Raw genomic sequence first — 15,000 nt, forward strand, 5'->3', positions numbered from 1 at the left:
GACTATATGGAACCTCACAGGGGGCGTGGCCTGTGTGTATGCAAACGAGTCTGTCGAATGGTGCCGCCTGGCACGGTGGGCGGGGCCAAACACACTCCTTACAGGTTACCTGAACGGGGACGTTCATATTTATCAGTTCAGTACTACTGATATTAGGAGATGAGTGTGTTTAGGAAAAGCACATTATTTAATAAATGTTTATAACTTAAGACTAGATAAATTTGTGTTATAAAACACATACATGTAAAACCCAACATGTTCTGTATCAGTAAGACTCTGTAAAGGTTACATTTTACTTGCAAAATAAAATATTACTTTTAGAGGGACATTTTAACACCTTTTTCTGTGTGATAAAAAAATGTGATGGATTTTGTCAGGGTTTTTATGCACTTATATATTATATATATTGTATTAGTAAGCCAGTAGTTCAGGTGGTGTTTGTAACATGACAAGCATTAAATCATGTACTAACAGATCAGAGACTGTTGATCATGACTTGTGTCTCATCCATACATGAATATAAACACACAATAAAGCACTAATGTAATAAATAATGAGCTTCTCCTGTAACACTGAGCCCCATAGTGTTTACTGTAATGAACGTAACCATGAATCCTCTGTGACTCACAGCAGCTTTTCAGACTCGATGCTCAGGTGTGTAAATGATTTCGATTTATTTTAATATAAATATAATAAAAGTCTTACTGAAGAATTGTTTTAACATTTATGAAGCTAATGTAGATGAGTAACATAGTGTAATGGTTAATACTGAGCCGTTATAAATGTTAAATGTCATTTATAATCATTATATAATGTACATTTACATAAGTATATATGTAATAGAAGTAATATAGATATGTAGTTTTATTCTCCAGCTCGCTAGGTGTCAGTGCTGAAACCCTCTTTAAACACCACAGAAGAAGAACCCAAAGTGTGTTCAGTTACATTGTGTGACGGTAAAGATGGCGGCGCGCGTCCTCTCCCGCTGTGTCCGGTCACTGAACCGCGGTGTGCTGCTGTGTAACCGGTGTGATGTCACACACACACAGCTTCCTCTCACCGGTCACCGACTGGTCTCTCACCTGGCGGCGGGACACAAGCCGCTGCTCCAGCAGGTCAGTGTGTGTTTCTGTCCCGGTGACCGACAGGCGGTGACCTCAGTGTAGAGTGTTCAGTGTCCTCAGTGTAAAGTGTTCAGTGTCCTCAGTGTAAAGTGTTCAGTGTCCTCAGTGTAAAGTGTTCCGTGTCCTCAGTGTAAAGTGTTCCGTGTCCTCAGTGTAGAGTGTTCAGTGTCCTCAGTGTAAAGTGTTCAGTGTCCTCAGTGTAGAGTGTTCAGTGTCCTCAGTGTAGAGTGTTCAGTGTCCTCAGTGTAAAGTGTTCCGTGTCCTCAGTGTAGAGTGTTCAGTGTCCTCAGTGTAAAGTGTTCAGTGTCCTCAGTGTAAAGTGTTCAGTGTCCTCAGTGTAAAGTGTTCAGTGTCCTCAGTGTAAAGTGTTCCGTGTCCTCAGTGTAAAGTGTTCCGTGTCCTCAGTGTAGAGTGTTCAGTGTCCTCAGTGTAGAGTGTTCCGTGTCCTCAGTGTAAAGTGTTCCGTGTCCTCAGTGTAGAGTGTTCAGTGTCCTCAGTGTAGAGTGTTCCGTGTCCTCAGTGTAAAGTGTTCCGTGTCCTCAGTGTAAAGTGTTCCGTGTCCTCAGTGTAAAGTGTTCCGTGTCCTCAGTGTAAAGTGTTCCGTGTCCTCAGTGTAAAGTGTTCCGTGTCCTCAGTGTAAAGTGTTCCGTGTCCTCAGTGTAAAGTGTTCCGTGTCCTCAGTGTAAAGTGTTCCGTGTCCTCAGTGTAAAGTGTTCCGTGTCCTCGGTGTTCAGTAAGTTTCACTTCTTGTAGAAAACACACACACAGACAGACAGACACAGACAGACAGACACACACACACACAGACACTCTCAGACAGACACACACAGACAGACAGACAGACACACAGACAGACAGACAGACAGACAGACACACAGACAGACACACAGACAGACAGACACACAGACAGACAGACACAGACAGACAGACACACACACACACAGACACTCTCAGACAGACACACACAGACAGACAGACACACACAGACAGACACACAGACAGACACACAGACAGACAGACACACAGACAGACAGACACACAGACAGACAGACAGACACACAGACAGACAGACAGACACACAGACAGACAGACACACAGACAGACAGACACACAGACAGACAGACACACAGACAGACAGACACACACACAGACAGACAGACACACAGACAGACACACACACACACAGACAGACACACACACACAGACAGACACACACACACAGACAGACACACACACACAGACAGACACACACACACACACAGACAGACACACACACACAGACAGACACACACACACAGACTCTCAGACAGACACACACAGACAGACACACACAGACAGACACACACAGACAGACACACACAGACAGACACACACAGACAGACAGACACTCTCAGACAGACAGACACACACACAGACAGACACACACACAGACAGACACACACACAGACAGACACACACAGACAGACACACAGACACTCTCAGACACACACACACACAGAGACACTCTCAGAGACACAGACAGAGACCCAGACAGACACACACACACAGACACTCTCAGACACAGACAGGTAGACACACACAGTCAGATACATACACACACACCTGACACATTTCAGAACACTTTTATTATTATACATGGCTAAAATTAACCACATGATCCAATAATTCTTCAGGCTAACTAACTAACTAACTAACTAACTAACTAACTAACTAACTAATTCTGTATCACAGTAGTCATTCAGTCTGTGAACTCATTTACATAAACACGTCTTTATCATATTTAAATTTATATTCATTCATGTTTCCATCTCATGGTTATTATCATTACTATTATAACACTTTAATTTCACAGCATTAAAAGTTTGGTGTTGTATTTCATCATATGAGTTAATATACAGTATAAATACAGGACTCTCAGCATGTTATTGTTTTCTTCCTTTATAGTTCATGTGTATATAAGTGTTAATAATCCACACTAACTCCTGTATCTGTCATATGAACTCAGGCAGTTTTAATATTGAACTGTGTAATGGAATTATAAAGTAAAGACGTCTCACCTGCTCTAACACCGGTCTCTCTCCTCAGACTCCCGCTGGGATGCAGTGGCGGCGGTACGGCGACCTTCCACCTTTAACCCTGGAGTCTATCGGAGACCGCGTGCTCTACGTCCTCAAACTGTACGACAAGATCAATCCAGAGCAGGTAAAGAGTCCGAGAGCAGCAGCAGATCAGTCACCTTATGTTATAGTGCATGACTTGCGTAAATCTTTACCCCTCAACTGCCCCACATCTTGTAATGCTACAACCAAAATGAATGAAAAAACCCCTCTGTGATTGGGATGAGTATCTACACCCCCTCGCCACTGTGAAACCCCCTATGTGTCAGTCTGCATTACAGCCGTGTTAATGGGAGGAGGAGGAAACCAGAGAACTCAGAGGAAACCCTCACAGACTTTTCTGCTGCACCTCCTGGTCATTAATCGTTCCTGTGTGTGTTTGTTACCGATGCTGACACCGTGTTTCTCTGTCAGCTTCAGGTCACGTCTCACTTCATGAAGGATTTGGGCCTAGACAGTCTGGACCAAGTGGAGATCATCATGGCCATGGAGGATGAATTCGGTGTGTACTGATGATTTTAATTTTACACACAGAGCTGCTGAGTTCTGGAGGTCAGGTGCTGATGAATTCTCTGGAGCAGCAGCTCTGACAGTAGTCCAGGTTTACATTAACACACTTGCTTGACAGGATATGTTGTTTCTATAGCAACAGCTCGTTTCACCGTGCAGACCTTTGGCTGATAATAAGCGCTCGGCTCTTCTTGTGAGTGCAGGTTTCGAGATTCCTGATGCTGAAGCGGAGAAGCTTATGACTCCTGATGAAATTATTCAGTACATCGCAGATAAGAAGGATGTCTATGAATGAGCTGTTTAATGTTCACTGTGAGTCAGAACTCTGTACTGAACATCACAAACATCTTACTCTTTACTCCGTCGAGCATTAGAGCTTCACCTCAACTCTGTTTTCACGTCTGTGTTTTTCAGGTACGAAGCGGCGTGTGAGTGACGTCCGTGACGGTTACCGCTAGCCGTCAGATGTGTTTTGTGTTCAGCTGTAAACATAAAGGCGTTTAATCCTGCTGTGGACTTGATTAGTGTTTGGAGGGATCTCGCCTTCCTACTGCAGGATGTTTGGATACCATTTATCGTTCATTACAATTATTAAAGTCTTTACATCCCGAATTTAGATTCCAGGAGCATTCGTCTCTTTTATTTACTCCTCACTTCACTTCATGACTGAAGAATAACATATAACTCTAATTTGATGAAATTCTGAAAATAAATGGAGATGAATATTATATTAGCTATTAGCTCTTTGTATCTGTTTATTTATGATCTTGTGTCAGAACTAAAACCATCAGAACTGAAAGTCCAAACCATCGTCCCTCCACATCCAAGCTTCTACTTATGAGGAAAGTTCGGAATAAATGAATGTTCTCCGGTCCCTCACAATTATGAGCAGAGCTTTTTAGTTCTAGTGAAAGAGTTTTATTAGAATAGAGAAACATCCTGATTACAGATCAGTTTACATGGAGTCATTTATAAGGAAGAGACGCTTGTGTTTATTGTGAACATCACACAGGTTCCCATCTAACACTGTTTATTCTTATTCACTAACTGACTCCTGGTTATTATTTAATCCTGTTTTTTACACGAGACACAAACCTGAGAAAGAGAAGGTCAGACTGTGGAAGTCTTCAGACTAGTTTATGTATTTTAGTTAAATGGAGCTCAGGTCGGATTTCAGGGTGAAGATCAGATTAACTACACGTGTCCTTTAATGTCAGCAGTGAACGTGTTTAACTTTCTTTTGAAGTCTGTGTGTGTGTGTGTGTGTGTGTGTGTGTGTGTGTGTGTGTGTGTGTGTGTGTGTAGCTTTGGGCGTTTCCATGTGTGTTTGGGAACAAACATTAAATACTTGTGTATAAAAATGTAAATAATAAATCCAGAATAAAGTAGAGATACTGAACTAAAGCGCTGTAATGAAGTTATAAATAAAATCACAGCTGATTAAATTTTGTGGAAGGAAACAGGATTAAATCACATAGGAAAATAAATTGCGTGTAAAAATCACGTGACAATCAATTAATCACAGCTGACAATAAATGTAATAAATATCTGGCAACATGACGGAGTGTAGAAATGACAAAAGTGTACAATGTTACAGACCAATGTGACAAACAAACAAACAAACAAATAAATGTTTTAAAATCACTACATGTGAATTGGCTGTAAAAAAAAACACGTGGACTCTGTAGACACGTGAGGTCTGATTTTAAAGTGAATGAGAAAGTCATCTGTATGACGGTAACGATTTCCGGTATCGAGAGAGAGAGGCGTTTAATTGCAGTCTGGTGGCGACGCGCAAGAATCTCTCCAGAGTGTGTGTGTGTGTGTGTGTGTGTGTGTGTGTGTGAGAGAGAGAGAGTGTGTGTGTGTGTGTGTGTGTGTGAGAGAGAGAGAGAGAGAGAGAGAGAGAGGGAGAGTGTCTGTCTGTGTGTGTGTGTGTGTGTGTGTGTGTGTGTGAGAGAGAGAGAGAGAGTCTGTCTCTGTGTGTGTGTGTGTGTGTGTGTGTGTGTGTGTGTGTGTGTGTGTGAGGCGTGTCTGTTAGAAGTGAGAGAAGGCGAACAGATAACTTGCGGTCACTAAACTATCATAAAAATGCAGCAAAATAAAGCAATAAAATAAAAGTAAAATATTCGGTCAGAAACACCGAGAGACCTGAAGACGGAATAAACAGCTGATGCTTGTGGAAGCTTCTCGCTCTGTGGGGGAATGTTTCCTGTCACAACATGCAACTGTTAAGTTTTTATTTGCTGTTTACTTTCATAAAAGGTGAGATGGTTTATTTCTCATATTTCTCATATTATTTCTCATATTTCTCATTAAAACTTAACACTAACTGTTAGAAATCAGATCTGTGGACATGGTGTTAATTCACCTCCTCACACACAGATGTTGGAGTAAATAATGAGTCACTGATTGATTAATGTTCATCTGATCAGAATTTATTCAGTGACTTGCTTAAAATGTTTATTAATTTTAATATTAATAACAGGATATAACTATAATTAGCTGTTATTAAGGAATAAACAGGACATCACACACCACTTTTACATTTCTACAGTTTTCTCAAAAATGACTATTTAAAATTTATTCACTAAAGATTCATCAAACTGTTTTTTTCATTGATGTCACTGAGATTATAGCAGCTATAAACAGTCGTCATGTCAATCTTTAAGTTAATTATACAGACAGAAGGAAAAACACTAAACATGTTATAAACTATTTAAACTGTTTATTATATGAAGTTTTATGTTATTAAACTCCTTCTATTATGGAAAATGGTTCCAAATCACTGAAACTGGAGACTCCTTTAATATTAATGAACACAGATCATGTAGCTATGAGCTGTTACCATGGAAACAAGAACATTATGGAGAGGAGGAAGTCATTTGTTGATTAAAGTAAAGACTAACGTTAAAGAAATATCTAAATTAGTAGTTAGTCTGGAAATGATGATGATCTTTTAACATGTTCTAGATGTTTGAGTTTATTCACTTCGGCTTCTGTTAAAGCTCACGATCATTTAGTAACTTTATTAAACTAATGATATTAAATAATAAACTTTTATTTAATATTTGTTCTCCCGTTTCTCTATTAATCTAAAGCTCAGCAGGCTGATCTGATCTAATCTAATCTAATCTGATCTGATCTGATCTGATCTGATCTTGTAGGTGTGTTGGAGTATTTCTTTACTGACCTAAACTTACATTTATATGAAAATGTAGGATAAAATTTATTAACATTCAACTATAAAGTTAAATCACCTCAGAGATCCTGGTCGTTCCTGATGGAGCTCCGGTTTAATAATGACTGTATCTGAGTGTCTGTATAGATATTATGATGGTGTGAGGTGATGGTGTGAGATGATGGTGTGAGGTGATGGTGTGAGGTGATGGTGTGAGGTGATGGTGTGAGGTGATGGTGTGAGGTGATGGTGTGAGATGATGGTGTGAGATGATGGTGTGAGGTGATGGTGTGAGGTGATGGTGTGAGATGATGGTGTGAGATGATGGTGTGAGATGATGGTGTGAGATGATGGTGTGAGGTGATGGTGTGAGGTGATGGTGTGAGGTGATGGTGTGAGGTGATGGTGTGAGGTGATGGTGTGAGGTGATGGTGTGAGGTGATGGTGTGAGGTGATGGTGTGAGGTGATGGTGTGAGGTGATGGTGTGAGATGATGGTGTGAGATGATGGTGTGAGATGATGGTGTGAGATGCTCTTTTATAGAGGACTGATTCTGTTCTCTCACCATTTCCTTTAAGTCTGAAAACAAGCATTAACGTAGAGACTAATGATCAGAACCACTCTGATACCACATGGATGATCTACACACACCACTATCAACAGTCTGGATTAAAACCCTTCAGATAGATACGAGTACAAATGTGAGGATAGACATAATGGGATTTGACACATACAGTGTATAGCGGAGGTGAAGGGTGAGAGGTGGTGTGGAGTGGAGGGCAGGTCAAGATGTTGTTCAGGTAAACCTCTCGTGAACTCAGTCATTTTCTGACAGGATTTACTGATGACTTCTCAGATTTCTGTATAAAACTTTTTCTTTTCAACTTAAATAATTAGAATTTAAATTGTCAGAGTTCCATTAAGTGGGAAATGGAATGTTTCAGAGGGAAAGTTGTCTTGACTTGAGACTATTTATACGTCCTTCAGGGGTGAAATTCTGTGCCCTTAAAATGTGTAATAAATTCCTGTTTCCATTCCTGTGTGTGTGTGTGTGTGTGTGTGTCCCCCAGGATTTAACACATCACAGGAGGATCCTGATCCATCTCGATTTCCATACGTGGACAGTGACCTTGTCTCTCCCACTCAGGACGCTTCCCCCACTGTGATCCTGGACATTTTCAGTAGTGCACACAAGCTCCAGACTGAGAGTGTACGTCAGGGTGGAGGGGACTCTGGATTGGGCGATAAGACCAGATTCCATGTTGTTCCACAGGAAATCTCACACAATGGACAGGATAAAGCTGGAAGCGTGATCTCTGACCTCGCTCACACAGATACACACTCACTCACTGATTCCAGGCTCTCGTTTACAGAAAAGGAAAAAGACTCGAGTCTCTTTAGTGCTGAAACACAATGGACAGGACTTTCTGCTCACACACTGAACGTAGCCACAAGCGCCGATTCAAATACGGGTGCGAACACGCTTCCAGAAAACGGTCCACGTACCACAACAGTGTTCTCAGTTACGCACGTTGACACGAACACGCCTTCACTTCACTCTGATGTGCTCACCGTGATGGACATCACCGTGATGTCATCAGCACCCATGGTCAGTCAATCTCATATAACTACCCACAGAAATAGAGCAACAGTCACAGAGCTCGTGACGTCTGAATCGAACGGATTCCGTGATGTCACTGATGGACGTGACACATCAGTGATGTCATCATCATTCACAGCCAATGAGGGAAGGCCTGCAGTTCAGCCTTCAAGCAAAATGTTCTGGACTAAAAGTCTTCCTCATCCAAATCACATGACACCAAACTACCCAGATTTGTCTGTTACTGATGGCTTTCTAAGTGACTCCGTGTCACATCTCCAGGCCTCGGAGTCCAACAGCATCACGTATGTAAGTGACGGCACGGTGAGGTCATCAGCATACAAAGACACGGCGGAAACGGATCGCTTCCCTCGATCGACTCGTATCAACAGGAACGTTTCTGGTCATACAGCCTCGTCGCGTTTTGATGATGTAAGCACCACGACTGACCCACCTAGAGCTTCACTTTCTGACATGTTGGAAAATATATCTACAACAAACAGGAAAAGGACGGAGTTTTACTCACACACTCCGTATTACACCAGTTCCCCAAACACAGACTCCACACCAACTGAATCAGAGACTCCACAGGCATCACACACTGAATACACAAGCATCCCTGTACAAACTACTAACCACCAGAGGAGTGAGTCACACACACACACACTCACACACACGTCTTCTGAAACCCTTCCTACGCGCTCGGATTCACGCTCGAGTTCTGTTACATCGATGAGACAGGACTTCACCTCTACACCAGCTTCACATTCACCACACACACTGACTCACGGTGATCCCATTAACTCTCATACGGTTCCGACCGGCTCCTGTAGGTCTGTTATCGCGACCCATCAGAACGACCCGAACACCACGCTCGGTCCCATCACAGCTCCGTATGGAACAACAGACACAGACTCTCTCCCTGTGTCTGAATTACAGACACAAACTGACAATAACACTGAAGAGATCACAGAAATGAACGGTAAAACATCAGATTCAAATAATCTGCCTCACGTGACGGCTCTTAACGCTGACACTCAACCAACGATGGTCACACATCACGACCCATCAACATCTAGGAATGATCCTGAGACAACAACAACTTTGAGCCCAGCTGTTACACCAGCATCACTTCTGACATCTCGCTCATTCGACACTGTGACCACCAGCACACCTTCAGCAAACCTTCACACCGCTCACTCCACTCTTATAACAACGACCCGACGGCCTGAGACACGAATTCCAAACCATCTCACTACAAGCAGGAACACGCAGATTGTCCAGCAGCCTGAAACAACAACAACACACCAAGTGCACACAAACACACACACAAACGCTGAAACACACACACATTTAACCCCTGTGATCAATCAAACATCTTGGAGTCGCACTTTCACTAAGAAACCTGAAAAAGACTGGTCACACAAGGGGCGGGTCTTCATCATGGAGGACCAACCAGCAATCATCAAGGGTACGTTATTACACAGGCAGCGTTAATTAGAGCAGGAATAAAACACTTCAGAGGGAGTCGCTGTTATGTAACAGTCATTTTCACTACAATCAGAGATTCTGTTAGAAAATGTATTAATAAAATCTACTCTTGTGTTTTAGAGGAAACCTTCCAGGTGTTGTTACAGGTGATACTGGAGGAGAACTCGCCCACATATGCAGGACTTCTGGAGGTATTGACTTCTGCTCTGATGTGATTAACACTGCATACTGCTTTTGGCTCCTCCTACAGAAATGGGATGTGATTTATAAGCATTACACACACACACACACACACACACACACACACACAGAGAGAGACACGCACAGAGAGAGACACACACAGACACACACAGACACAGTCACAGAGACACACAGTCACAGAGACACACAGTCACAGAGACACACACAGACACACCACACACACAGACAGACACACACACACCACACACACAGTCACACCACACACACAGTCACACCACATACACAGACAGACAGACACACAGACAGACACACAGACAGACAGACACACAGACAGACACACAGACAGACACACAGACAGACACACAGACAGACACACAGACAGACACAGACAGACGCACACACACAGTCACAGAGACACACAGTCACAGAGACACACACAGACACACACAGACACACACAGACACACACAGACACACACAGACACACACAGACAGTCACAGAGACACACAGTCACAGAGACACACACAGACACACCACACACACAGACACACACAGACACACACAGACACACACAGACACCCCACACAGTCACAGAGACACACAGTCACAGAGACACACACAGACACACAGTCACACCACACACACAGACACACCACACACACAGACACACCACACACACAGACACACCACACACACAGACACACACACACACACACAGACACACCACACACACAGACACACACACACACACACAGACACACACACACAGACACACAGACACACACACACACACACAGACACAGACACAGACACACACACACACAGACACACAGACACACAGACAGACACACACACAGACACACAGACACACAGACACACAGACACACACAGAGACACACAGTCACAGACACACACACACAGTGACACACACACATTATGTGAGTTACAGCAGTTTCTCCCTGATGTTCTCCTGGGATTAACGATGCTGAAATGAATAAAGATTCTGATAAAAACAAATTCTAATCAAATTTAAACCTGATGTTTAACCACACAATATGGTGGCGTTTCTTGTCTATACATATTTATCAACTTATTAATAAATTAATATTTTCCTTACAGAGGTTTATAAGATTTATCTTATTATTATTATTATTATTATTATTCTTATTATTATTATTGATCCTTATTGTTATTGAGTTATTGATAAACGTGTGGATTGTTAATCTGTATGCAGGTGGAGCCGTTTTTACAAAACGTATCAGGATACCAAAGCCAGCATGTCACCTGGCACAGGTAAAGACGTCTCGGTGCTGTACAGCGTGTCCCAATTACACGTGTACTAATTAAAATCAACCTTTTACTAGTCAGATATCTGTTGTGTAAGAAGGTAACTTCACAAAAATATGAATTATGGCTCTGGAATTCCTAATAAAGCTTCGATATTCCATATGAATTCTATCTGGAAGTTAATAAATCCACTTCTGTGATTTTATTTTTAATGAACATTCAGTGGTCCAGTTGTGCAGTTTGTGGTCACGTTCAGGACAGTGGAGGCCGTCTCATGGCTCGAGAGGGCGGGGTCTCTCTTACAGGAGGCGGGGCTAAAACCACTTCCAACAGGGGGGGTTTTTGTGAGCGGAATCCAGGTCAAAAACATCACAGTGGGAGGTCAGAATAACACACACACACACACACACACACACACACACACACACACACACCAAACTGTTTACATGATGTTTTTTCACACTGTTTTTGCTCTTTGCACATTCTGTCTCACATTTTAGTCGTTTGTTGTTTATCACGATACTTTACATTATCTCATGTAACTGCTGCTTTAACACTGTGTTTGTTTCAGTATTTCTGCACATGTAATATTGTCTGAACACAGAGTATTTACACTGAACACACAGTATTTACACTGAACACAGAGTATTTACACTGAACACACAGTATTTACACTGAACACACAGTATTTACACTGAACACACAGTATTTACACTGGTCACCGCTGTTTTTGTATATTGTCTTTTGTGTATTGTCTTGTATTTTTTTGTCCTGCGCTGTCTTTTGTCCTGCGCTGTCTTTTGTCCTGCACTGTCTTGTCTGTCGTGTTTGTCTTGTCCTGCACTGTGTACACCAGGTTACACAGATACACTTTATGTGACTAGGACTAACTTACTAAGTCTTTAGCTCTGTCTTTGTGTTATGTAGCTCCCTGATCCTGTGCACTGTAACAGCTGTACTGTACAAGTTTCTACTTGACTTGACACACACACCCAAATATGCATACATACATACATACATACATACATACATACATACATACACACAAACACATACACACACAACCACATACACACACACCATAACACTGCCAGATATTTTGGTGGCTTCTGGTGGCCCAATCACTGTCCATTAATTTTTACATGCTACTGATATTATATTTTCTCTCTCTCTCTCTCTCTCTCTCTCTCTCTCTCTCTCTCTCTCTCTCTCTCAGGACTGCACAGTGATGTGTGTTCTTGGTTGTTTTCTTGTCCATCTGACTTCTCCTGTGTCTCTTCTGATGGAAACGTCACCTGTAAGTCAGTGTGCCACTCCGAGTACTGCAAGAACCATGGTATCTGTGTCCATCGGTCAGAACAGAACCCAGTCTGCCAGTGAGTGTTCTGCTAATGCTAATGCTAATGCTAACGATCTGCTAGGTGTTCTAACATCAGTGGTATCCGAAAACCACCAGGGGGCCCCATATGATAGCAGGATTTAACATGAAACCAACATTTTATTAGGTTTCATTTAGAATAATCCATAATGATAAAGCAAGGACAGAATTGTAATCATCTTTAATTTATTTACAAAACTGTTCAACACAGAAACATGGCAGTAAACATAATCCAGTAGAATTTAAATGCATGAAAATAATAATAATAATAATAATAATAATAATAATAAATTAACACACCAATTTATCATATATTGGGAATACATGTTTTGTGTGTGTGTCCGTCCTTGTGTGTGTGTCTTCGTGTGTGTGTGTCCTCGTGTGTGTGTGTGTGTGTGTGTGTGTACATACTCTAGGTGTCCTGTGGGTGAGGATTTCTGGTTCATGGGTCAGCGCTGTGACCTCCGTATGACCCGGCAGAGATTGGCCGGTTTGTGTTCTGGGGTTTTAGCAGCAATAGCAGCTCTGATGGGGCTCCTGGCTTATCTCGCTGTACAGCGCTTTAAAAAAATGCTTATACAAGCCAAAGCAGAACAGACGCAGAGCAGGTAATATACACACACACACACACACACACACACAACATCTACACTGAGCTAATGGTTATGCTGTTGTTATTGGAAAGTGTGAGCAGGAAATCGTTGGCCAGTCAAAACAAACCAGAGCAGCTGAGTGGGGCGTACACTAGGCTTGATGTTTAGAAGTGTGTGTGTGTGTGTTTGTGTGTGTGTGTGTGTGTGAGAAGTTACCGCAGATTTAACCACTTTGATGAGCTGTCAGCTCGTTTCTGGAGAAGATCCTGGCCTGGGTCTCAGGACTCACTGGATAACACTGCGTTCAGTCATTCTGATGAGTTACTGCATATGAGAGCACTGGACCAGGCCTGTTGTTACCATGACGACACACTCTCCCTCGCCTCCACCTACCCAGATAGCGTTACACACCTCAATACGGTGTATCCTCACAGGTGGGAGAGCACGGTCTTTATACGTAACTCACTAAAATATACAGAATATTAGCGAAAGTGTTTGACAGAAGGACGAATTTAATGACTTTGATGATCGTTATCATGGATGATTATTTAACATCATCCAGTCATCCAACATGCCGTCGAACACTTCAGTCATTCCTCTGTTTTCCATACAGAAGGTTTGGTTCCTAAAAAGTAATATCATGAACTAGGGTTGCCAGGTTTTGTGGTAAAAAATTACAAAAACTAAGCCTGAAATTTTTATGCAATTTTTGAAGTTAATTCACCACAATACACATGAATTCTTTACATGCACGATTCCCTCCCCATTTGGGTCCCTATTAAAACTTGTTTGTTTACACGTGTTATCTGAGGTAACAGTGAACTTGCTGCTCTTACTACAGATTAGAAATCGAGTGAGTCAGTGGAACATCGATGTGCAACATTTTGTTTAAAATTGTCGTTCACACGAAAGAGACTTCAGGTTTGGTGAATGTGGACTTAAAGGTGGGGTCTCCGTTGTTTGAAAGCCAATGTTGACATATAAAATCACCAAAACAAACACGCCCCTAACCCAAATGGGTCCCACCCCTGTATTGATAGCTCCACCCACACATACATACGTAACCCAGGCGACTAACGGAAAGAAACGTGTCTTTATCATAGCTGAAGTGAAGAACAATACGATTGCAGATAAACAAACAAGCAAAAATGACACACAAGCATAATCATGTAAAGGACAAAGACATATATTAGTTCTGTGTAACAAAGCAAAACCAACGTTACTCACCTATCGAGAAGGAAAAAAGCGCCTCGGCGTCTTAAGTAAAGTTGGTCACATATTCACAGATTGGAGTTTCCCGAGTCAATAACTCCTGAGCTAAACACTGTTACTACACAAAACACGGTTGTAGCTGCGTCTCTACATTACTACGATAGAAAAGAGGTGTTATTTGTGTAGTAACAGCGTTTAGCTCAGGAGTTATTGACTCAGGAAACTCCAATCTGTGAATATGTGACCAACTTCCTGCTCCTTCAGTTCTCTCCAGCGCTGGAAAGCTGATCCTATATTAACACGTCC

General features: G+C 42.1%; 3 protein-coding genes across 5 annotated transcripts in view; all 3 read left to right on the top strand.

The window, feature by feature from the left end:
- The window catches only part of palb2 (partner and localizer of BRCA2), an 11,066-nt gene extending 10,458 nt beyond the window's left edge, over positions 1-608 (top strand). Inside the window, exon 12 of one of the 2 annotated variants that reach the window (XM_060860011.1) lies at positions 1-608. This exon is cut by the window's left edge and continues 57 nt beyond it. In XM_060860011.1, coding sequence (XP_060715994.1) covers positions 1-163 — 163 coding nt within the window. In that variant the 3' untranslated portion in view covers positions 164-608. The other variant, XM_060860010.1, reaches the window with a different exon arrangement.
- Positions 609-925: 317 nt separating this feature from the next.
- Positions 926-4,367, top strand: ndufab1a (NADH:ubiquinone oxidoreductase subunit AB1a). Its single transcript, XM_060860018.1, has 5 exons — positions 926-1,115; positions 3,210-3,326; positions 3,656-3,743; positions 3,955-4,063; positions 4,166-4,367. Exons 1-4 carry the CDS (start codon positions 963-965, stop codon positions 4,044-4,046), a joined length of 450 nt encoding a protein of 149 aa, XP_060716001.1. The 5' UTR covers positions 926-962; the 3' UTR covers positions 4,047-4,063; positions 4,166-4,367.
- A 1,347-nt stretch (positions 4,368-5,714) lies between these two features.
- si:ch211-14k19.8 (mucin-2) overlaps positions 5,715-15,000 on the top strand; it is a 10,628-nt gene continuing 1,342 nt past the window's right edge. For both annotated transcript variants that reach the window (XR_009647708.1, XM_060860012.1), the window contains exons 1-8: positions 5,715-6,016; positions 8,003-10,003; positions 10,144-10,214; positions 11,459-11,517; positions 11,735-11,892; positions 12,728-12,887; positions 13,306-13,497; positions 13,695-13,916. Coding sequence is in view for 1 of the 2 variants with exons in the window: in XM_060860012.1 (XP_060715995.1) it covers positions 5,974-6,016; positions 8,003-10,003; positions 10,144-10,214; positions 11,459-11,517; positions 11,735-11,892; positions 12,728-12,887; positions 13,306-13,497; positions 13,695-13,916 (2,906 nt within the window). In the remaining variant the exon portion in view is untranslated. The remainder of the gene's footprint in view (positions 6,017-8,002; positions 10,004-10,143; positions 10,215-11,458; positions 11,518-11,734; positions 11,893-12,727; positions 12,888-13,305; positions 13,498-13,694; positions 13,917-15,000) is intronic.

This window comes from Tachysurus vachellii, chromosome 24 (assembly GCF_030014155.1).
Source record: "Tachysurus vachellii isolate PV-2020 chromosome 24, HZAU_Pvac_v1, whole genome shotgun sequence".
Taxonomy (NCBI): Eukaryota; Metazoa; Chordata; class Actinopteri; order Siluriformes; family Bagridae; genus Tachysurus; species Tachysurus vachellii.